Source organism: Bos mutus, chromosome 7, assembly GCF_027580195.1.
Source record: "Bos mutus isolate GX-2022 chromosome 7, NWIPB_WYAK_1.1, whole genome shotgun sequence".
NCBI lineage: Eukaryota > Metazoa > Chordata > Mammalia > Artiodactyla > Bovidae > Bos > Bos mutus.
The window spans coordinates 11,657,598-11,682,542 of NC_091623.1; the positions used below are offsets into that span (position 1 = coordinate 11,657,598).

Sequence of the window (24,945 nt, forward strand, 5' to 3'; positions counted from 1 at the left end):
GATAGGCAGGGGGCTGGGCCACAGCCAAAGTTAGGGTTTCTTTCTAGTTTGGGTGGGCAGACTTTGAAGGGATTGAAGCAGTAGATGGACAAGGTTGGACTTACTTGGAGTTTTCTGTGGAGTGAGGGGTGAGCAGGAAGGGGCAGTAGAAGAACTGAGGAAGCCGACAGCTGGAGTGAGGAATGGGGACTGCAGTGTAGGAAGGGCAGCAGCAGGGGGTGGGTGGGGAGCTAAGGGCCAGAGGAAAGAGGGACAGCAAGAAGGTGATAGTTTCCTTGGAGACCCCAAAGAGAACAAACGGGCGTGATCTGGGGGCTTTCGGAAATGCAGCTGCTGAAGGTCTAGGTCATAGACTGTGAAAGCTCAAAACTCAAGGATGAGTGTCCCCATCCGTGTAAGAAGGGAAGGAGCCTGGTTCTTCCGCTGGTGCGTGTGCGCGTGTGTGTGAAGACACTTCAGTTGTACCCAACTCTTTGAGACCCTGCCAGCCTCCTCTGTCCATGGGATTCTCCAGGCAAGAATACGGATTATTTCTCATCTGAGCCAGCAGGGAAGCCCTCTTCCACCGATACTAGACCCAAATATGTTCTTTTTCCACCATGAAATCTTGCCACATGATTTCTACTGATCAGACTTGTTAAATAGCTAAAAAAGCATATTTCTTGGAAGGCTTCACTCAGGAGAAAAAGTAGAGAGAAGCGATGGAGTGCATACTTCATGAGCCCTGTTCTGTGCAGAATGGTGGGGAGCCAGCTGTGTGCAGCCCACAGAGGTGAAGAGTCTGGCACCAGATCTCACAACTGGGGACCCAAGCCTCTGTGGTCCCCAAACCCCTGCCCGCTCCCCTGACCTAATTAAGGCTCTGGGCCACTCTGTGTTGCTGTCTGTGGGAAAGTAGCTGAAGTGCTTGAGTATCAGGCAAGGGTCTTCTAAGTCAGCTGATGGGAACATTCCCAGGCCACCCCCCACCTCTGACCTGGGGAGTGTGTGCAGTGATGGAGTCAGCAGAGGCTCCTGAATAACCAACCCTCAGAGACAATCCACAAGGGTTGTTTCCACCCTCGAGGGTCACCTCCTTCTCCCAGGACTTCTGAGCAGAGCCCTCCAAGGCCTGCATGTGTCGGGGGCAATTCCGCTTCTGCATGGTGATGATCACGCTAATGAAAGTGACACAGGAGTAGGAGACGAGCCCCCTCAGCTACCCAGTGGGTAATCCACTACCCGGAAGCAGGAGAATTGGCCGTTGCCACACATCTCCAGTTACCAGCTGGGAACGAGCGGAGGGAGCCGTCGCGACAGTTCAGGGTGGATGGGACTGAGCGGTGGGCCAGGTCCAGTCCTGGCACAAACCAGGGTCTTGGGAGCCCTGTCGATTGAGGAGCGTCTCTGAGTATTGGTTTGCTCCTTCGTAAAGTGGGGGAATAGTCAAGATAGTAACGATGCTGCTTTTGTGATGGTTATTTGAGAATCATCTAGGGTCAAGAATGCAAAGGCACTCTGAGGACCTGCTCACAAATTCCTTTGTTGAGTCAAGCCTGACTTGGAACCTGGTGAACCTCACTCTGAACCCTGCGGGGAATTCCCAGGAACCATTTCTCTCTTCGTTTGCTCTTTTGTAAGTACATTTATTCATTCAGTGAACATTCACTCACTGTCTACTCATGTAAGATGCTGAGGTTACGGCGATGAGTAAGTCACCGCTCAGATCCTCATGAAACTTCTGGAAGTGGTGGATACATAAACAGATAACAGAAATACATATATTGTTTAAAAAGGAGTGGGGAGTGGGGAAGGGAGGGAAAGAGGGTGGAAGGAAGGAAAGAGTGTTCTGGGCAGAAGGAACAGCGATGACAAAGGCACGGATCACATGAAATAGCGTGCAGTTTGCACTGAGTGATCTGGGAGTTGTGTCCTTACCAGCAGCAGCAGGAAGCTGCTACCATTTTTCCCTAGGCCAGAACATTCTGGGGGCAGAGAGACTGGGGTGAGGGTTGTTTTAACAGCCCCTGCTGCTGGGTATTCTAACCATGGTCTTATCACAGGCTGTGGTCTGATCTCTATCAACTTTCTTTTCGACACACAAAATATTCCAAGCCGCCCCCTGTTTATTATGCTCTACTAGGAAATGGCAACCCACTCCAGTGTTCTTGCCTGGAGAATCCCAGGGACGGGGGAGCCTGGTGGGCTGCCGTCTGTGGGGTCGCACAGAGTCGGACACGACTGAAGCGACTCAGCAGCAGCAGCCCTCCTCCAACAACACTTCATTTGGGGTGATTGGTAATGGTTCGGTTTTTTTCCAAAGTTCTTCATACCCACGTGTTGGCAGGGAGAGTATCTAGTAATGATTTTCCCATATCCTCAGGGCCCTTTCACATCAGTCTCTAGACAAGCTCCCAGGCTGGTCCCTTCTGGTCCCTCCGGCTTTAGAGAGGAGACCCAGGAGGCAGCCTCTGTTTCTCTCCTGGCAGATGGACCAGGGCTGTGCTGGGGTGTCTCACTGGCTTCCATGCTGCTTCATGGCCCCACTTCTTTTTTAAAAACATTTATTTGGCTGTGCCAGGTCTTAGTTATGGCATATGGGATCTAGTTCCCTGACCAGGGGTCGAACCGGGGCCCCTGCATTGGGAGTGCAGAAAAGTGACCCTGCTTCACGCAGGAATCACAAAACTACTGTTTATGCTTGTCTTCTTCGTTCACTATTTTAGTGCTTTCCTATACTCTGAACTTGTCTATAAGAGGAAAATTAGGATTCATTTTCAAATGACTTTTTTTTTATGAAGAGGGAATAAGAGGTTCTGGATAGCAGGGCTGAAAAATATACTTGGTGGTTTAGGGGTTTTTGCCTTATTCCTGGCTATGAAAGCAGCCAAAACAAATCAACAAACCCCCCAACCCAAACCCCATCCCCACCAGTGAAAGGCAAACACTCAACATTTTGGCATTTTTCCTTATGGTCATTTTCCTCTTTAGTTGCAGGCAGGTAAGGTTATGCTGCAGGCACAGTTTTGTATCCTGCTTTTTAACTTTCTTTTCAATTCTGTACTATAAGCCTTCTCCCTTTTATCATTCAAAGTGCTTCCTGAGCATATATTTCAAACAGTTACTTGAATGATTATAACCAAAATTTTCTACCTGTTCATTCCCTACAGATATTGAGGCTGTGCACATTTTTTCCCTCGTATGATAACTAATGTTGCCTTAAACATCTTTGAGTGTAAATCTTCCCACCTGGGTCGGGTCAGAACAGCAGCTGGTCACTGGAGCGTTTGTGCAGTTGTCTTTAAGACAGTGGGTTAAGTTTGTAAGTTTTTAAGAGGCCCCTTGTCTTTTAGGAACTGGGTGCTTCTGACTGCTCCTGTCCTTTGTCACCCGTGACTTCTGCTCCTGGGTTGTCTAAACTTTTAGAAGTTTGTCTAAAAACTTTGACCGAAAAGTTGTTCTCTTTATCTTCCCCAGACAACCACCCCTTCTCTCATAGCCTCACCCACAGCGTTCCTAATATCCATTCCTAATATTTGTAGCCAGGGCAAAAATAGCCCCCTAATTTTCCCTTCTTACCAGACTTTATAGTTTAAAGCTATAGAGGGTAGTTTTCAATTCCATGGTATTTAAAAAACTCCCCTTCTGTCCTCCCAATTATGTAGAGTCACTATCTCCACTCACCTTCTGAGTCATAGTTAAGTCCTGAATCCAAATTCTCAGTCATTCTCTTAACATCTCTCTCTAAGGCTCCATGTACTCATCTGTACCATGGGAGATCATCATGGGAACCACTTAACTGGATTGCTATCAGAATTGAATGACAAGTAGCACATGTAAATGGCAACCCACTCCAGTGTTCTTGCCTGGAGAATCCCAGGGACGGGGGAGCCTGGTGGCTGCCATCTATGGGGTCACACAGAGTCGGACACGACTGAAGTGACTTAGCAGCAGCAGCAGCACATGTAAAGTACTGTGTGTTAGTATTCTTTAAAAGCTTTGACTTGCTACAAGGTCAAAACAGGAGCATGTAAATCATCTCTGAGATGCTAGATTTTTGTGACAAAATGGTACCATGAAATGTCAAACCTGGAAGGATCAGTTGAAATGGAGCTCATATCCCTGGTTTCATTGATGGGGAAGCTGAAGCCCACAGAGGGGAAGGGACTTGTTCAAGGTCTCCTGCATGGGTATAAGGTATGAGAACACAGTACTACTTCTATGGTCAGGCAGCAGGAGGGGGCTGATGGCTTCAGAGCCCAGATAGAGCCCTTCCACCAAGCCTGGGGGACTCCTCCTTTATGTCCAGACCTTGGGTGGGCTCAGTGTGATGCGCAACTAATTGTCCAGATCCCACCCGTTGCCTCCTGAGTCCCCGAATCAACCCCAGAGCAGCTGGGAAGCTTGTGAAGTATTAGAAACACTGTATGCATTATCTCTTGCTCTGCACAGGTGATCGCCTATGACTCACTCCCCATGCCTATGTGCTTATGTGACCACACACACACACACACACCCCTCTTGGGCCAATTGGAAATTCATATATTCTCCCCTGGCATGGGAGCTGAAGGTGTCTGCCAACCTGTGGGTTTCTTTTCCATGTGGTTCACCATCTGGAGTAGCCACCTGGCCTCCTTGTGGAGGACACGTGTGTGTGTGTGTGTGTGTGTGTGTGTGTGTGTGTGTGTGTGTAACGCGCGCGTGCGCGCACACGCGCACACACTCACTCAGCGCCCGTGTCCCAGGGCCAGGGTATTGTGTCCCCTCTTTGTGCTTGAACGGCTGAATGAACAAGAGCAAGAGAACAGTAGCACAGAGGACGGTGCCCCGAAGTCATCCTGGCAGCATGAATGAATAATTCATATTGTATCTGCTGCTTTCCAAGGCTTCCCAAAATAGCTATTTTAATTGCTTATTTGTTTCACTGCTGACTTTAATTCAGCCGCCTTCAGCTCTGAAGGCACCTTCCTCCTCTGGTGTTTAACGCTGACTTGCAGGTAGGGCTTCCCTTCAGGGAACAAGGGTTTATATTCTTCTTTAGAAAGAAACGATGGGAGGAAAACATAAACCCTTCCAGTTGTACTTTTCAGAGGTGAAAACCATTTTCTTTTCAACTCCCGTGCAGAGCTCCTTTGTAATCAGTCACCGTAGGCCTCTGCCGTCTTGGAGAATAAAGAAATAGCAGTCAGGTGGACAGGCGAGGCGAGCTTCTGGGCTGGGTCCACCGGCCACTGTGATGCCGTCAGCAAACACTCGGGTATCTGCAGGTTCTGAGATCCTTAGACGTGGCCAGGCTATGCCGCCGTGTGCTTCCCCAGCCGCAGCATCTAGGGAAGGCATTAGGAAGGCCCTGCCTACTTGCATGAATAACCTGGGGCCTGCCCTGCTTCTACAGCCCATAGAACAGTAGGGAGTCCAATGCCGTGTCTTCTGCGGGGCTCTGGCACGATTCCTTCAGTGTGAAATGCATGGCTCAGCTTTGAAAGAGCTTCTGCTGGTGGTCCTAAGGGAATGAGAAGGGGAATTGGGAGATTGCAATTGGTGTGTGTACACTGCTATGTATAAAATAGATACCTAGTGAGAACCTACTGTACAGCACAGAGAACTCTAGCTAGTGTTCTGGTGACCTCAGTGGGAAGGAATTTAAAAAAAAAAAGAGGGGTTAACCTAGACAGCATATTAAAAAGCAGAGACATAACTTTGCCAACAAAGGTCCATCTAGTCAAGGCTATGGTTTTTCCAGTGGTCGTGTATGGATGTGAGAGTTGGCCTGTGAAGAAAGCTGAGCGCCCAAGAATTGATGCTTTTGAACTGTGGTATTGGAGAAGACTCTTGAGAGTCCCTTGGACTGCAAGGAGATCCAACCAGTCCATTCTAAAGGAGATCAGTCCTGGGTGTTCTTTGGAAGGAATGATGCTAAAGCTAAAACTCCAGTACTCTGGCCACCTCATGCGAAGAGTTGACTCATTGGAAAAGACTCTGATGCTGGGAGGGATTGGGGGCAGGAGGAGAAGGGGACGACAGAGGATGAGATGGCTGGATAGCATCACCAACTCAATGGATGTGAGTTTGAGTGAACTCCGGGAGTTGGTGATGGACAGGGAGGCCTGGCGTGCTGCAATTCATGGGGTCGCAAAGAGTCGGACACGACTGAGCGACTGAACTGAACTGACTGATATGTGTACGCGTGACTGATTCACTTTGCTGTCTAACTAACACAACATTGTAAAGCGACTATGTGCTGTGTCTTTTGCTCAGTCAGTCGTGTCTGACTTTGTGACCCATGGACTGTAGCCCACCAGGCTCCTCTGTCCATGGGATTCTCCAGGCAAGAATACTGGAGTAGATTGCCATTTCCTCCTCTAGGAGATCTTCCCAACCCAGGGATCAAACCCATATCTCATGTGGCTCCTGAATTGGCAGGCAGATTCATTACCACTGAGCCATTATACACCAAAAAAAATTTCACTAAAAAAAGTGACGAGTAAAGTTTCTGAAACTATAAGATAGGGGATGTTGTACACTAGTGGGTCCTGAGTAGGGTGCTGGGACCAGAAGCATCATTATCCCCTGGGAGCTAGTTGGAAATGCAGATTCTCAGTGCATCCCAGATTCAGAAACTCTGGGTCACAGCTCTCTATGAAGCTCTGTGTGAGTTAACAAGCGCTCACTCTCCAGGGGATTGTGTTGCAGCTCAAGGCTGAGGATCACTGCTGTATACACAAGGGGGTGTCAGAAGGAGTGTTCAGAGAACAAGTGCATATGAACCAGGGGATCGAGGAGAGTCAGAAAACCTGGGTGCCAGGAGAAACCATTCCTCTGTGGCTGTGTGACCTTGGACCAGTCCTCAGGTCACAGTGTTAGAAACCCAGTACTGAAAGGTCCCTTAGTGATCAGTCACTGTGTCATCACCTCATGATGGGAATGGAGTGAGGAAGGGACTTGGCCACAGTCACTCGGTGGCAGAGCTGAGACTTGAAGCCAGTTAGATTTGCCCCTTGACAAACTGAGTGTCCCAGGATGTACCAGCTTGCCCCGCTATGCCTCAGTTTCCACATCTGTAAAATGGAGCTGATAATAGTACTTAGATTATTTTAAACACGATAATATGTAGCATCAAAACATCAAATATGGGATTTTCTTGTATTTTTTTTTCTTACAACAGTTTTGAGGAATTATTAAAGCACACTAACTTGTATGTATTTAAAGAGTGCAATTTGATGACTTTTGACAGGCACACATACATCCGTGAGCCTGTTTTCACAATCAGTATAACAACTATTCCCATCACGCCCAAAACTTTCTTTGTGCCTTTAACCCCTCTCTCCCTCTATCCATCCCCAGGCAACTACTGATCTGCTTTCTGTCCTTATAGGTTGGTTTGTATTTTCCAGAATTTTACATACATGGAATTGTACAGAATAGTCTCTTTCCCCTGCTGGTTTCTTTTGCCCAATATGTTTCTGAGATTCATCTGTGTTATTGTTTGTGCTAATAGTTTGTTCCTTTTTATTGCTGAGTAATATTCCAGTGTACACATGTACTGATCTATGTATCTATTCCCCTCTTGATGGACATTTGGACTGTTTCCAGCTTGGGGTTATTAACACTAATCAATTTAGCACTGATTTTAAGATGTACCATTATTTATCTTAGTGAAGAAAGGAAAAATGCTGCCATTTAAATTATGACCCAATGTTTTAAAATTAACTAGAATGTTTATTTCATACTTCTCAAATCTTTCAGATTTTTTTAAAACTCACATACTGCTTTTTTCATACAAAAATAAAAAGGAATACCTAAAAAAAGGTAAAACTCGAGTGTTCCTAATACATTTTCTCACTTTGAATCAAATTCTTTGGAGTCATTTTTTAACTCAGAATCATTGATGTCTGTCCTTCTAATATCCTCGTCCTTGATGCCCTTGAGCATTGGTGATACAGCCTTGTTATAGGACCCACAGAGCAGCTCAAAGGCTCTGGTGCTGGGCTCTGTGGCTAGCATGGCAATTATGCAGAGGGAGCCTCCCTTGCACGCCTGCTTTGGGAATGTTGCTAAACATGTCTGTTCACTGCCTCCTCCACCCTTCCCCACAACCATGTGGTTCCTAGGGGTTAAAAGTGCTCCACTATTGTCTCTGGGATTTCATCCCAAGCCCGTGACACCTTTGATGTCTGTGCACACGTGGGCAGTGACAGCTCCATCAGGACCACAGCCTGGTTGATACTGTTGAAAGATGTCAGCAGTGCTCACACACATCCCAGTCTCAGAGATGCTACAAGGTATTTTAAAATGTGCAGCTTAGAATCATTGAGACAGAGTCTGTGTGTGGGATCCGGAACTGTGCCTGTACTTTGTAAACACTCGGGGAGATTTAGCTTATATTACCGTTATTACATGACACTGAAACATCAGTTTCCTGGTGGTCAAGTAAGGGTGGCTCTATCTGCCTCACAGAAATGTTGTGAAGATAAAGGGCTTGATTTCTTTCACTTAGAACCCATGGTCCAGTAAGATGTTTTGTTTCATCGCAACCTCACAATGCCCTTGACTTTGAGGACTGGCAAGATAAAGGGGGCCTTAGAAACATGACATTTCAACTCCTTTGTTTTGTAGATGGGAAGCCCAGAGAGGGTCGGTGCCTTGCCTAAGGGCCTGGTTCATCTAGTGGCCACGTCAGGATTGAAACCCAGATCCCCTTCCAATGCTCTGCCTAAACTGTGTAGTCACGGAATGAGCCACAGATCAGGATCCCAGAGAAGCCTTCATGGCCATTTCCATTTCTGGAAGGACCAGCTCCTCAGGCTGCATGGCTGGGGTGAGGGTCAGAACTCAAGGAACAGGAATGGCCAGATTCCAGGGAAGGGTGGTGGTGGCCTCTGTCCTTCCGAGCTGGAAGCTCCTGGATAGACCAGCACCAGGGAGGACCCCTTGGACAGCCAGTTCTTGAGACTAGAAAGGGGCAAAGCTGGGGGTCGCTGCCCTCAGGAGCCTACATTCATAAAGGAGGAGCTCTTGTGGTTTCCCTGGCAAGGGTGAATACGGTTTGATCCCTAGTCAGGGAATAAGATCTTGCAAAAAATTTAAAAACAAATCAAAATGGAAGAGCTCTGCATGCCTGCCCAGCATCACATGCCAAGGGCTCTGCTGACTTGTTCCCAGGTACTAATTCATTCAACACTACTAGAGCCCTGTGAGGCAGATTCTCTTGACTGCTTTATTTTTGACCTATGGGGAAACAGGCTTAGAGCTGGGGAAGGAATGCCTAAGATTATATGGCTAAGGAAGATGGAACTGGGAATTCCATTTGGTTCTCTTGGCCTTTTCTATGCGGCCAGAACCTCTTTAGCCTAATTCCCAATTTGGAAATGAGAGTGGAGTTGGAAGAAGCTGGATGAGGCGGGAGCATATATACCCAGTGCTTTGTTCAAGAGAATTGCCCTTCAGTGAGGAAACAAGCAAAATGAAGGGCCCATGTGCCAACCTTATCTATCCATGAATGGGAACTCCATAGTTTAATATGGGCTCTGGCCTAGCGATCATTCTCCTTTCAGTATAATAGGGCAGTACTACCAATAGCTGTTTCTTGAGGGCTGTTCAGGTGATCACTGCATCTCAAATGGAGCTAAACTCAGCACCAGGCTGACTTGATCTCTTGGTGGCATGAGTGATGCAGGCCTGAGGTTGGTCCCCAGGTTTTAGTCTCAGTCTTGCCTCTGGGTTCTTGGGTGGCTCTGGCCAAGTCTTTCTCTCTGTGCTTCAGTTTTCTCACCAATGAAACAAGGATTTGATCTGTCATATCCCAGATATCACATTCAGTTTTAGCATTCTTTACTACTCCTGCATCAGGCGCCTCGTTTGAACAGCAGTGAAAATAATGATGTGTTGCTGATATTTGTTGAGCACAAACTGTGTACCAAAGTGCTGTTTCATCCATTAGCTCATCTAATCCTCAGAGAACACTGTAAGGTGGGTCTGAATGGCATTGGTATGAAGTCCAAGTGAGCCAATATATGTACAGGGCTTAGAACAATTCCAGGCACAGAATGCATGCTCCATCAGTATGTTATTATTTCTCCTGTTCTGCAAGTGTGAAAACAGCCCAAGAGAGTTTAAGTATCTTGCCCAAGGTCACAGAGCTAGAAACTGGCAGTCAAAGCCCAGAGAGTCTGGCTCGAGAGTGCTCCTAATGACTTCTCTGTGCTGTTTCTTGTTGGGCTTGCTGGGCGGAACAGTGGTAAAGAATCCTCCTGCAATGCAGGAGACACAGGAGGTTCGAGTTTGATTCCTGGGTTGGAAAGATCCCCAGGAGAAGGAAATGGCAACCCACTCCAGTATTCTTGCCTGGAAAATCCCATGAACAGGGGAGCCTGCCGGGCTAGTCCATGGGGTTGCAAAGAGTCAGACACAACTTAGCAACTGAGCACACACACAGGCTGCCTCTTGATAAGACAAGATGCAGGAGAAACACGTTAGAGAGCAGAGGGGACTGTGTGCAACGAGTGAGGGGCTGACTTCAAAAGGCATGCTAACTCCATTCTTAAAGTACAACATTACAGTAGACAAGCAAACATATCTATAGGCCAAACTTGGCCCTGCCAACCCGTAATTTGCTTCTCAGAATCTTAATCTTAAATTCCAGCAAGTGAGACGTGGAGGAATAGCACAGTCACCTCCGTGTCAGTGAGCTGGAGGGTATCTGGGCATGAGTAGGCATAGAGACATGGGGATGGAGGCGAAGGAGGGAACAGACCCAAGGCTGGGGCGTGTGATCCCAAGAACTCAGTGGGGGTAGGGCAGAGTGAGAGCTAGATTTATCAGGGGGAGGTGAGCTACTGGTTTGTTGAAGCCTGGGTTGAAGACTAGAGCGGGTAGGGGGAACAGTCTGGAACCTCCCCTCCCCATAGAATTCCAGGAATGGGAGGGAGTGTCCAGACCAAGAAAGCGGCTAGATAAACCAGCCCAACCAAAGGAGGGAAGGAAGGAACTCTGGGGGTCGGACAACCAGAATGTCAAGACAGGTGTCTGGGGAGGAGAGGGAGGGAGGGTTTTAAGAGAAAGAGAACTTGGAAATTGCTGGTGTAAATGCTTTCTTCAGAGTACACAGTTTGAGAGCCAAAGCCAATCCAGCTGTCATCTCTTAACTTTCTCTGGTTTAATTTCCAAAAAAACCAGGGAGTGTAACCAACCCCAGCTCCTCTAGGGCGGGAGGCAGTGGAATACAGTTCAGGATTTAACAGCTATTAGCACGGACAGGTGGAGAAGGCAATGGCACCCCACTCCAGTACTCTTGCCTGGAAAATCCCATGGACAGAGGAGCCTGGTGGGCTGCAGTCCATGGGGTCGCTAACAGTCAGACATGACTGAGCGACTTCCCTTTCACTTTTCACTTTCATGCATTGGAGAAGGAAATGGCAACCCGCTCCAGTGTTCTTGCCTGGAGAATCCCAGGGACGGGGGAGCCTGGTGGGCTGCCGTCTCTGGGGTCGCACAGAGTTGGACACGAATGAAGCGACTTAGCAGCAGCAGCACGGACAGGTTTTTGCCTCATCGTGGAAAGGAATATAAAACCTCTCAGGGAACTCTACTCAGTGCTCTGTGGTGATCTAAATGAGAAGGAAATCCAAAAATGAGGGGATATATATATACATGTAGCTGATTCACTTTGCTGCACAGTAGAAATGAACACAGCATTATAAAGCAAATGCACTCCCCAAAAAATTAACTTTAGAAAAGGATGTAAAACCTAACTGGTAAGAAAGTGAATGTGGGTGGAGCCCTGTGTACCATGGGCTCAGCATAGCTCATTTTAACCAGGTAGTCACTCTGAGTATCCCCACTCTACAGATGAAGAAGCAGGTTCAGGCAAGTTAGGGGTTCATGCCCAACAGGATAGAGTGAGTAAGTGATGCTGCCAGCCTTGCAACCCAGGTGGCTGACTCTAGAGCTTGTGAGTTTTAACCACCACTCATATCTCTTGAGATGAAAAATGGGGACAGCGATGATGAGAACGATGATAGTGAACATATCCAACAAACTGAAGATGAAAGATAACACAATTCTCACAGTGGAGAGGACGGAAGTCTCTCTGCTGTTCACGTTAACAGCCCACATTTTCTGAGGGCCTATTACATGCTAGGCCCTGTACTAAGCACTTTGTATGGGTTATCTCATTTAATTCCCACAACACCCTTATGAGATTGGGCCTTCTAAGTTTCACAGAGAAGGAAACTCCTAACAAGGTTAGGTGACACGCCTGTGGCTGTGGAAGAGGCAGGGTGTGGGTTTCACCCCAGCATCAGTTCCTCAGCCTATGTGGGTACGGCTACCCTGCCTCCTTATTAGCCCCGGAGCTGACCACCGTCCTCCGTGGACTGCTTCCTTCTTCCGGCCTCCCCTGACTATGCCCTGTCCTCTCAGTCTCTCCCTTCTCCCACCCTTTTGCTCTTTCACATGTGTACAGCAGACCAGACCTGGCATCTTATTTGTTTTAAAATTAATTCATTTTTATTTTTGGCTAAGCTGGGTCTTGGTTACTGCAAGGGCCTTCCTCTGGTTGTGGCGAGTGAGGGCTACTCTCCCGTTGCTTCTCATTGCAGTGGCTTCTTCTGTTGTGGACCAGGGCTGTAGGGCACGCAGGCTTCAATAGTTGCGGCACGTGGTTCAGTACTTGCAGCTCCCTGGTTCTAGAGCATAGGATCGGTAGTTGTGGCCCATGAGCTTAGCAGCTCCATGGCAGGCGGGATCTTCCCGGATCAGAGATTGAACCCTTGTCTCCTGCCTTGGCAAGCGGACTCTTTACCACTGAGCCGCCAGGGAAGCCTGTGACCTAGCATCTTATTAACTATCTCTGCATCCTCTCACTGCCCACGGTTCAAAGCCTAAGGTAGCATAACCACCGTACATACTGTCACAGGGATCAGCTACTCCCTGCTTTAAGGGTAAGCCTCAACTGCTTGGCCAGGCCCTCTGCTCTCGAAGGCAGAAACAAGGCTTATTCAAATGTCTGAGCTGTGGTCGTGCCTAGCATGGGACCAGGCTCTTGTGTCCATGCAATAAATTCTTGTTGTTTGGAGGATTGATGGAAAGCAGGGAGAAAGGAGGTGAGGAGAGGGTGACTCAGAGAGCCTCTCTGGGTCACCCTCTGTGGCTCAACACTAGGATGGCTCTCAAAGTCTTAACAGGGACCCCAAAGTCCTAAAAGCCCAGCATCTGCCCCTATCTATCTCTACTCCATCACTCATGACGTATGTGGCTCACATGTGGCTTTCTTTTCTGTTCCTCACACCAACATTATCCCACCCCAAAGCCTTTGTACTGGCTATTCCTGATGCTTCCCACCATCTGGTCTCCCCTCCAAGATCACCTCCTCCGAGAAGCCTCCCTTGATTGCCCCAACCTACCCCACCCTTACACATAATCCCACCACCCTGTTGTATTTTTCTGAAAAGCACGAATCTCTGAAATGATCTTGTGGATTCACTTTCTGGTTGGGATGTCTCCCTGCTGGGAGTGAGGGCAGGGTCCTTTTGTCCACTTCTGTAGCTGGAAGTTTGTTCAGATTCCGCTGCAGTTCGTGTACTCAGCCCTCCTAACCGACTATGAGACAGTGATTACTTTCATCCCCAGATTTGTTTAAGGAATGAATGAAGGTGTTTGAACCAAATGGAATTCAAGGAAGGAAGGAGAGCTTCAAAGATTGCCCTTTTGTTCAGCCACCCCAGCCTTGCAGGTGTGGAAGTCGAGGGTCTGTGTGGCCTGGGGCTCTGCTGGAGTCCAGAGATGGCTGCATCTCCTCAGGAGTTGTGCAGTCCTGAGCTATGGGAACCATGCGTGTGAAACACCCCAGGGCGGGAAGAGCCAGCCTGGCCATTGTGCCCAGGGTTGAGAGGAGAGGTTCAGCTGAAAGTTTGGACAGTTCTTGGCATGTGGTCCTCAGGGCCCTTTAGAAAGCGATCCCGCCCAGCTGGCCCTGGCGAGAGCCCGGTCGGGGGCCAGCCTCATGCTGGCGGGCCATAAAGAGGTTACTGTGGGAAGCGTTCAGATTGCTTGGGAAGCACTAGGAACATGAAAGATATGCTACGCGTTCTTCAGGCCCAAGAGAATCACCACCCAGTGTTAGACTTGGCAGAAGGCTTTCCGCTCCTCTGAGCTGCCTCCTTAGAAAAGATGTACTGTCTGAATACTGAATGCCAGCCAGTCGTGGGGACATGGAGCTGGACAGAGGACAGGGGCCCGCGTTCCCGGACAGGTGATCCCACACAGCCTTACCTGTCTCTAAGGCAACACATCCGGGCCCCTTCTTCCAGGAGAGCCTGTTGTGAAACATTCAGGAATGTTTGTGTTCCTCCAGAGATTGGTAATTAACAAGATGCAGAACTGGTTCTCTCTTGGCGCCCTCCCTCACTCCCCCTCACCCCTTCAGCATTTGGGTCATTTGATTTCACGATCTGGGTTTTCAGCAGCCCAGGACTTGGAGCCTGGAGGCAGGGACTGCACCGGACAGAATGGGGGTGAATCGCGTCACCAGAGGATGGGGGCTGTGAGTTGCAGGCAGGCCCCCAAGTCCTGGCCGCATCTGAAAGCAGACATCTCGTCCCAGCTCACATTCTTGGCACTTGCCCAAGGGGAAACACTGCAGGCCAGAGAAGCACCCACAGTTTCCCAGAGGGGATTGGTTTAAACGGACAGTTCCTCTGTCTGGGATGAGGAGTGGGTGCACATGTATATATCGTGTGTGTGTGTGTGTGTGTGTATGTATTTAAATCCTTGTACAGCTAAAAATGCTTCTCTTCATCCTGATTCTCTGAATGACACGTCCCTGCACACTGAATAATTCATCCCCCTCTTGGCATTTGTTCCAGAGAAGCTTGCTGTCCAGATTTCTTGTAAGTTGTGTAGTCTTCCAATAGAAGCTTTTCTCTTTCCCATGGAAGAGCTATAGGAGTCAGGATGTCAGTCCTCTGGTTTTTTCTCCATGATCACTTTTAAGAGAAGCCCGAATATCAAACCCAAAAGCCTTCCTGTCTCCCCTGCCCCCTCTGGCTAACTTTGGGTCCTCTTGATTCCTCTTCTTTATAACTGTTGAGCACAATGTCTGCGTTCACCATAGGCGGGAATCAGCATTTCAGCTTTGGTAGGAAATCCAGTGTCAGGTACATGACTGATGCTTGTAGCTAACATTTATTTCAGGTCTGACTTCTTGATGTCCAAGGCTGGAATGAGCAGTAAAGTTCATGGTTTTCTGGAAAAGTGATGCATTTTTGGTGTTTTAGACCTGCCTCTCCTCCCCCAATCTCCAGCCTCACACAGAGAGCTCAGTGAATCCCTTGTTACGATGACTTTAGAACAATTAATTGTCTTTTCGTGAAGCAACTGTGCATTATCCAAATGTGTTGAGTAGCTTTGCACCGAGACGTAGAAAACTGAAGGTGCAGGTAGGCTGCAGCTCAGGTGCCTTCTGCCTGCTTCCGATGTCCCCCAGCCCAGCTTTGACATCTGTATCTCAGGCATAGCTTCCAGATTATCCTGAGACTCCCTTGGTCTTGTCAGTTTTTATTAGCAAAGCTCAGGTTCTGGAGTGAGGCGGTGGGGCTTCAGGTTATACCTCTGGTGTTTGCCAGCTGCAAGATGTTGGGTGTGTTTTCTCACTGGTCAAATAGAGGAAAAGCACCTGCTGCCTAGAAAAGGAACAAACTTGTTTTCTAAGCCTTGATTTAGCCATCATTAACTATTTTGATTACAGTTGAGATAGGAATATTACAGAGAAACTACTTTTAAAAAGATTAAAAAGAAAAAAATTAAATTGTTAAAATCCCTCTACCAAGATAGCATTTTAATGTGTATCTTTCCAGCTTCTCTTCTACAAACGTACACACATTTCAGGCAAAAATACTGTATTAAAACAATATCCTAAAGCGTTTCTTGTTCAAAAATGTCATTTTTCTCATAGTATGTTAAGAACATTCTTCCATGTTAGCAAAATATAAAATACACCATTATTTTTTGTTCTTAGATATTTATGGTCATATTCACTCATTCCACAAATATTTATTGATCACCAATCATGGGGGACATAAGATTCTATTGCTTAAATGCACCATTGATGAAATCATTTAATTCATCCCCATGGAAGATTTTTGTTTATCTTTTTTGCCTGCCCTGGGTTTTCACTGTGGCACATGGGCTTAATTGCCCCATAGCATGTGAGATCTGAGTTCCCCAACCAGGGATCAAACCCATGTCCACTGCATTGGAAGGTGGACTTTTATCCACTGGACAACCAGGAAATTTCTTCCTCTCCTCCCCACCTCACCACCCCCCCAACCCTGGGAGGGGGGAAAGAATTTTGATCCACTCATGGATTCAGGGAGCTGTGGAGAGGGAATATATCTTTGTCTTCTTGGTTTTCTGGGTTGCAAAGTGTAAATAACAAGATTCCCATCTTCATCACCAGGCCAGTAGGTGGGGCTTCTCAGGGCTGCACCCAAGGAAAGTAATGAACCAGAAGGGTCTGACTGTGGTTGGCCCAAGCACTGCTGTTCCCTCCCCAGATGTATCTGTCCTCAGTAACAGAGTCACTTGCTGTGGAAGGGTAGGCCTGCGTGCAGAGTTTTCCTTCAGAGACCCTTTCAGTAATGTGTTAGATGAAATGATGTTGGATGAGATTTCACTGTTGGTCACTGGTCTTCATTTTCCATAAGGAAGTGGGAATAAACCATTTTTACAGGAGTTTAAGGAGGAGGAGGAACTGAGGAACATGGTCTCTTGCTTCTGAAGTCTTGGGGTGGGCAGGGCTTGCGGGGTAGCGGCGGATTGCGCTGAAGACGACTTTTTAGAAACTTTATCCAGGCTGGCATAAGTGCTCCCAAATGAAGAGCCTTCTAGCCTAAAGAAATCACTTGTGTCTTCCTCATCTCTTCATTTTTTACTCTTAAGACAGTGGCTTGTAATTTTCCATGGGTCTCAGCTGAAGATGTTAACTTTCGAGAGAACCTTTTGGTTCACAGCAGGGGCTCTGAAGGCTGAGTGCCTTGCTTGAATATCATTGGTGTAGACATTGAGAGTGTTATTTCATCTCTCTCTTAGTCTCCGTTTCCCCTTCTGGGAAGTGGAGAAGAATGTTCTTTCAGCATTCATTTGCACCAGGATCTAATTGTTTTTACAATCATGACTTTATTTACCCTGACAACTTGGAGAGTTATTATCCCCACATTTTAGATAAAAATACTGAGGCTCAGAGAGGAACACTTAAGTTGCCATACTTACACAGCTAATAAGTGATGCCTACTGAATCCGTATTGGATAGGGCTTAGTCTATTTTATATCATATAGACCTCTGCCTCATCCTTGTCTCCCATAATACAGCAGTATGTTTAACAGCGCTTTGGTGCTGTCCACTCCTTCAGTCAGTAGATATGTTCTCAGTCTACCAGACCCTGGATGTATAGTGGTATGTGAACACACTAGGTCTGTCCACCAGGGGCTCTTTCATGGTTTCTTTTTTTCCCACACATTTTGCTTTTCTTTCTTTTTTAAAAATTTGTTTGGCTGTGCTGGGTCTTAGCTGCAGCAGACAGGATCTAGTTCCCTGACCAGGAATTGGACCCGGGTCCCTGGCATTGGGAGCACAGAGTCTTAGCCACTGGACCACCAGGGAAGTCTCAGCACATATTTTGTTTTCAGCTTAATTTGGGGTGGGTTTAAGAGGGAAGGAGGTTGCATGGGCTAGGAGAGTCATCTCCTATGGCTTGGAGGGAAGTTCTTGACCAGGAATCCTAGACCCCATCCCACTCATCTTTCCTTCTATTGCATTGTACCTCAGTTTGCCAGGCTGTCGAAAGAGTGTTGAAGCACAACCTTCAGTCTTTCAGAAGTGGGAGGGGGCAGGAGCAGGCAGGAGAGGGAGAATATTGTTGATCAGTTGCTAAGTTGTGTCCGACTCTTTGCAACCCCGTGGACTGCAGCACACCAGGGAGAATATTATGTGTGTGTATTTTAGGCAGATGCAGTGATGGGGAGAAACTAACCGGGCCATCCAAAGGGGCCACTCAGGCTGACTTCAATGTATCCAGATTCCCTGCTCCCTGCATGCTGGCTAAAGTGCTGGACCAAGGGCTTGTGATGTTTTTGAGCCTCGATAAACCTTCGTCCATTTAGTTAGGTGGTTTGTCTATCTGACATAGTCGCCGAGACCAAGTGGTTACCACCACCTCACCCCCCATTTGGGAAGTCCCAATATGGGGACTTCGAGGGTGGTTATGGCTAAAAAATCAGTTTGGCCTGGATTGTACAGAGAAGGACAGCAGTGGGTACAGGCATTTGGGAACCAGCCCAGGAAAAAAAAAAAAAACATACTGCGTTTGGCCAAACTCACAGGGAGGGAACATCTGTTCTTCTCAATGCTGCAGCGAGCTAGCTTTTCAGAGGGGAAATAGGTAAGACAAACATGGACAGAGCCTGAAGGACGGCTGGGGCTGGAGTGGGCCACGTGCCCTGCTAATGGAGAAGCCAGAGAGAGATTTGAGTCTGAGTCCAGAAGCCAGGCTCGACCTTTGAGCCCTTCCCTGTGACCCCTCACTTAGAGACGTAGCAGTGAGGCCCAGAGAAGGCAGGCGACTCGCTCGGAATCCCTTCCCAGTTGGTGGCAAAGTTGGGACCAGAGCAGATTCCCCACCTCCCTCCCAGGTGACCTTATCCTGCTGCTCCGATACGCGTTCATCTTCCCGGGGACGATGGGGCCGGGGCGCAGAGCTTCTGCATCTGGTGGGCCAGTCCAGAGGGGCAGGGAGGCTATAGGAAGCCACGAATGCAGCTCTCTGGGGACCGTAGGCTGACGGAGTCTCTTTCTGCTCTCACTCGCCAGGTACACCAAACCGCTCACCTTTGCTGACTGCATCAGTGACGAGCTGCCGCTGGGATGGGAAGAGGCGTACGATCCACAGGTCGGAGATTACTTCATAGACCACAACACCAGTAAGTCCCCTCCACCCATCCCTCCACCTCCTGGCCAGCCCCCACGTCTGGAAGAGCTACCAGCAGGGGCTTGTGAAGCCAGATTGTGTTTCGTTTCACAGAGAGTTGGATGGAGATGTCAGTGTAGATATAGATAGATAATGTATGCTCATATATAAATAACAGTTTAGAAGAGTTTTAAATAGAATCTAGAACTCTGTGTCTCACAACCCATCTCCCCAATTTTACAGAAGTAACTACTGCTAGCCATTTCTTGTGTATCTCTCCAGAAACTTCCCAGTCATGTGTGCATACATATATTTTTTTTTTTTTTTTAACATATATTGATTTCCACAGGGCTTCCCTGGTGGCTCAGATGGTAAATAATCTGCCTATAATGTAGGAGACCTGGGTTTGATCTCTGGGTTGGGAAGATCCCCTGGAGAAGGGAATGACTACCCACTCTAGTGTTCTTGCCTGGAGAATTCCATAGACAGAGGAGCCTGGCAGGCTACAGTCCATGGGGTCACAAAGAATCAAACATGACTGAGCAGCTGACACTTTCACTTCCCTTGATTTCCATGCACCATATGTAAAATAGATAGCCAGTGGGAATTTGCCATATGACTCAGGAAGCTCAAAACGGTGCTCTGTGACAACCTAGAGGGCAGGGATGGTGGGGGGAGGCTCATGCATACAGATTTTTTTCGCAGAAGGTAGATGTGTCCGTGTCGTCCCCAGATTATTTTTTAGCAGCCACTGCCCCTACAGCAAGTCCCCAGCAGCATACAGCATGTGTCTGTAATGGATGGTCTGAGTGATGTATGTGTGTATCTCCAGCCCATCACACCAGTCAGCCCACTCTCATTTTATATCTGTGGTCCGGATATCCTGATCCAGAATGAAGGTTCCCAGTGTCTTTGTCTCTGGGACTTTGATGGAAGTGTCGGTCGAGAAGGGGAGAAGCATGCCGTCTCACAGGTGGAAGAACCCGGGTTGAGGTCTTCCAGGCAGGAAGAGTTGACGTGTGCTTGGGCCTCATCCATTGTGCACCTTCTTGGCCAAGACTATTCTTGTCCTCGGGAATTTGCTGCCCTATTTGTCCATGTATAATCGAGGAAAGAGGATTTTTCTGTCTCGATCTCAGCCTTCTGAGCTGTGGGATTCCTCTTGTCCTTTCAGGCAAGAGGAGAATAGATTGCAGTGGCACGTGTCCGAAGGTTGAGATTAAGGCGCTGACTCCTAGTAGCCCTTGTTTCCTGAGCATGCACTCTGTGCCATGTGCTGGACAAGGCACTTGATTAGGCATCATCTCATGCAATCCTCCCAACACCCCTGTGGGATGCTAGGATGATTGTGCGTGTGTGCTCAGTCATGCCCGACTCTTTGTGACCCCATGGACTATAGCCTGCCAGAAGGGAAAGAGCCTGGTTCTTCCACGGGTGCGTCTGTGTGTGCATGCTAAGACATTTCAGTTGTACCCAACTCTTTGAGACCCGGCCAGGCTCCTCTGTCCATGGGATTTTCCAAGCAAGAGTACTGGAGTGGGGTGCCATTCCCTACTCTAGGGTCTCTTCCCTACCCAGGGATCGAACCTGAGTCTCCTCCATTGGCAGGCAGATTCTTGACCATTGGCGCCACCTGGGAAGCACTAGGATGATTAACTCTGTCTTATGAATGGAATTTAGAGATAGAAATTGACTGTGCAACTCTCAGAGCCAAAGCATGGCAGGGCTGGGATTTGAACTCGTCCTGGGAGTGAAGTTGGGCTTCTCCATCCACTTCCTCTTCTGGGTTTCTGTAGCACCTGGTCAAATCTCTGCTGTGCCCCTCACATTCTGTAGTATAACCATTTACCTGTCAGGGCAGGTTCCCCAGACTTTTTTGCCTGGCAAGGCACAGAGTAGGTGTGCACTTGACCTTTGCTACCTAGAAAAGGTTACACGTGCATGAATGCATGGCTAAATAAATGGGTGAGTGAGCAGACTTGGCACCAAAGCAGAGGAGAGTTTCTGAGAGACAGCTAATGGCACTGATTGCATTGTTGAGGGTAGCAACGGTTTTTATTAGCACTCATGATTGCATATTGGATAATGAGACGTAAATGTGCCTAATTGAGTGTGTATGGGGAAGGAGGCTAATGCTTGGAGGGCTGCACGGTATATTGGGTTAAACACTGATGTACAGGAACCTGCACTAGTCCTTTCCTGTCTCTAATTGCTGAGTGAATCCCCCTCATTGAAATCTGATGGCAGGAGTGGGATTTTCTGGTGCTTCTGGGAGTCGTTGGAGAGACGGAAGGCGTGTCATGCAATGGTAGAGTATGTTCTTGAGGGGATGGTAGCAGAAACGAGGGTGTGTATAGGAAGGAGAGTAAATGAAAACCACAAAAGGAAGAATTCTCTCTGGTAGTTCTGCCAGCAGTCAGGCTGCAGGGTTTCTTTTGGCTGGAAGGTGCTCTCATTGGATGGAGGGTACCACTTCTAGAGGACGGAGCCAGTGATACAAACGGTGGTATGCACAAGGCCCACTCATTCAGAGCTGTGGACTCGGACCAATCCTCTGTGAGTGACTGCAATTACGGTTTGGTTTTGTTTATGAATTTGATGTATTTATTTGTGGCTGTGCTGGGTCTTCATTGCTGCAGGGGCTTTTCTCTAGTTGTGGTGAGCAGGGGCTACTCTCTGGTTGTGGAAAACAGGCTTCTCGTTGAGGCGGCTTCTCTTGTGCGGAGCACAGGCTCTAGGTTTACAGGCTTCAGTAGTTGCAGCTCCTGGGCTCTAGAGCACAGGCTCAGTAGTTATGGCACATGGGCTTAGTTGCTCCGTGGCACATGGGATCTTCCTGGACCAGGAACCAAGCCTGTGTCCCCTGCACTGGCAGGCAGATTCTTTACCACTGAACCACCAGGGAAAGCCCCTGAAATTACTGTTATAGAGATAATAGAATTGAACAACAAATTAAATCCACCATCAAGCATTCATTCATTCAGCAAATATTTATCGACCTCCTACAATGTTCTAGGCACTGTACTGGGAGCATGGGGTACATGAGAGTGCAAGATGGCAATGATCCTTGCCTTCATAGAGCTTTCATTTTGGCAGAAGCAGCAGAAGATAAACAGAATAAGTAAGCCAATTATGTAGTGTATTTTTAAATTATCAGGGTTATGAGAAAAGTGGGAAGCAGAGCGTGGGGCTGAGGTGTGCTGTGTGCATTTGTGGGTGGCAGGGGAGGGGCAGTGTTGAGAAAATGCTCTCTGAGCTAAGACTTGAAGGAGGTGGGGAGAGTGTTTCAAGCAGAGAGGGTTGACCGAGCGAAAATGCCAATATGTGATCACATTTTACTTCTCAAGGGGTGACAAGGAGGCAGGTGTGCATTTAGCAGAATTTGTAAGGAAGTAGGGAGGAGGGCATCAGGCCAGGTGGTAGCAGGGCCTGGATGGGGCAGTAATCCATCTGAAGGGCTCGAGCTTTTATTCCACGTGATGGGAGCCATTGAAGATCCCCCAGAGGAGGAAATGGCAACCCACTCCAGTATCTTTGCCTGGAGAATCCCATGGACAGAGGAGCCTAGTGGGCTACAGTCCATAGGGTCACCAAGATTCGCTCATGACTGAAGCAACTTAGCATGGAGAATTTTAAACAGATGAGTGGTGTGATCTGTTTTATGTCTTAAAAAGGGTCATTGGCTGCTTTCCTGAGAGTAGACCATGGAACAAGGACAGACATAGGGAAACCTGTGAAAGAATGTTGCAGTAGTCCAGGTGACAAAGGACACTGGCCCGGACCAAGGCTATAGTGGCGGAGGTGGTGAAAAGTGGCCTGAGGCTGGAGGTGTTTTCAAGATAAAGCCAACAAGGCTTCCTGATAGATTACATGTGTGGTGTGGAAGAAAAAGGAATAAGTGAGCCTCTCTGAGCAGGTGACAGGATGGAATTGCCATCCATTGGATGGAGAAAGCTATAAGAGGAGTGATGTGTTTAGGAAGGAAGAACAAGGGTTTGCTGGGATGGGTCACATCTTCCATGCCTGTTATCCATCTGAGAGGAGATGTTGGTCAGTTTAATGTAGGAATCTGGTGTTTGGAAAAGAGAACTGGGCTGAAGTAGGCATTTGAAATGGAGCTGTTGGCATAAAGAGAGTACTCATTTATTTATTAAATATTTATTTGTTAATTTGTGGGCATTTATTTCTCAAATTTACAATGATTGTAGCTTCGTGTTCTTGCATTGATTTTATCTATCATGATTGCTGCTGCTGCTGCTAAGTCGCTTCAGTCGTGTCCGACTCTGTGTGACCCCATAGACGGCAGCCCACCAGGCTCCCCCGTCCCTGGGACTCTCCAGGCAAGAACACTGGAGTGGGTTGCCATTTCCTTCTCCAATGCATGAAAGTGAAAAGTGAAAGTGAAGTCGCTCAGTCGTGTCCGACTCTTCTCGACCCCATGGACTGCAGCCACCAGGCTCCTCCGTCCATGGGATTTTCCAGGCAAGAGTACTGGAGTGGGGTGCCATTGCCTTCTCCGGGATTAGATGGTTTTAATCAGTGATCAAATTGTGTTTTCTGTTTTCTTTTCACACTATGTCATGAATATTTGAGAGATGCTACATAGTCTTCATATTTGCCATTTTTAATGTATCAAACAGATGCATCAATACATTATGACACATAAAACAACTGACCTTTGGGTTCTTTCCATTTGTTTGTTATGAAAAATAACACTTGAGGGAGAGTCTTTAAGCATATTGCTCTATTCTTCTGTGATACTTCCCTGGAGTCACATTTCCAAATGTAGGATCGCCAAGTGAAAGGTTGTGGACACTTGTGAGGCTTCTGGTAACTCTTCCTAGTTGGATAATATTTCTAAAAGATGGAGTCAATCTGCATTACTACAAGCAATGAGGGTACTGTTTTCCTCATACCTCGATCAGTATATGACTAATTTCACTTCTTTACTTTTGATACATTCATCACAGGTTTAAACTGTTACTTCATTGTGTTTCATTTGCATTCCTTTGCATAGCAACAAGGTTGGACTTTCTCCAGATGTTCAGCTGTTTTTAAGACAATTGTAATTCAAGCCCTTGCAGAATTCAGTAGTGTGAGTCACACGGGTGCTTGTGTGGTGCATGTAGAAAGCAGGTGTGTGGTGGGATGAGGAGTACGTGAAGCCCGTGAACTGTGAGCTGTATGGAGAGGGTACGGTGTATTTGTAGGTAGATGTTTGGGGCCTGGGGGAGGAAGGAGAACTGGGTCTCAATGATGGTTGTATTCAATCAATTAAACATTTGTTGGAAGTAGCTACCTTTTAGGGAGAGAGCGAATGAAGGGGAAGGGGATGCGGGATGATTTTGTGTGAAGCTGATTTTGTGACATGCTGAATGATTTAACTATGTCCATGTTTAACGTTAATAAAAACAAGAACCGAAAAATAGTTGACCAAGGACTTCCCTGGTGGTCCTGTGGTTGGGAATCTGCCCTGCAAAGCAGGGGGCACAAGTTTGATCTCTGGTGGGGGAACTAGGATCCCACATGCCATGGAGCAGCTAAGCCCACGCGCCGCACTGAGCCCTGAAGCCAGAGTTAGAGAGTCTGTGCCCGCAGTGGAAGATCCCACATGATGTAGCCAAGAGCTGACACAGCCAGATACATAAGCAAGGAAATAAGTAGTCGACCAAGGGGGTCTCTGAGAACCTGCCCTGGTGTAAAGTTAACTACTCTGGTGAGATGGAAGTTAAGGAAGGAGAGTGAGCATAGAAGGGGCTGGGCATAGGAGAATGTCCTCTGAGTGTCATTAGTTCAGGACAGACAGGCCATCTTCACACCTTGTTTTCTTTTCCAGAAAAAGGGAGGAGGTGAGCTTGAAGAACAGCTATTCACAGATAATTCAAACACTGGCCTCAATGAATAGCTTTGGCTTTACTCTCACCATCGTATGTTTACTTTACCTGGGTGTAAGCAGTGAGGCGGGGCCCCTTATTCTCTTTAATAATCAGAAAAGTAGATTCAG

At 47.6% G+C, this 24,945-nt stretch overlaps 1 protein-coding gene across 1 annotated transcript in view; it reads left to right on the forward strand.

Annotated features, from left to right (window-relative positions):
* LOC138988473 (protein KIBRA-like) overlaps positions 1-24,945 on the forward strand; it is a 96,592-nt gene that overhangs the window by 59,021 nt on the left and 12,626 nt on the right. Inside the window, exon 2 of the mRNA XM_070373053.1 lies at positions 18,845-18,954. Within this exon, the coding sequence (XP_070229154.1) occupies positions 18,845-18,954 (110 nt within the window). The remainder of the gene's footprint in view (positions 1-18,844; positions 18,955-24,945) is intronic.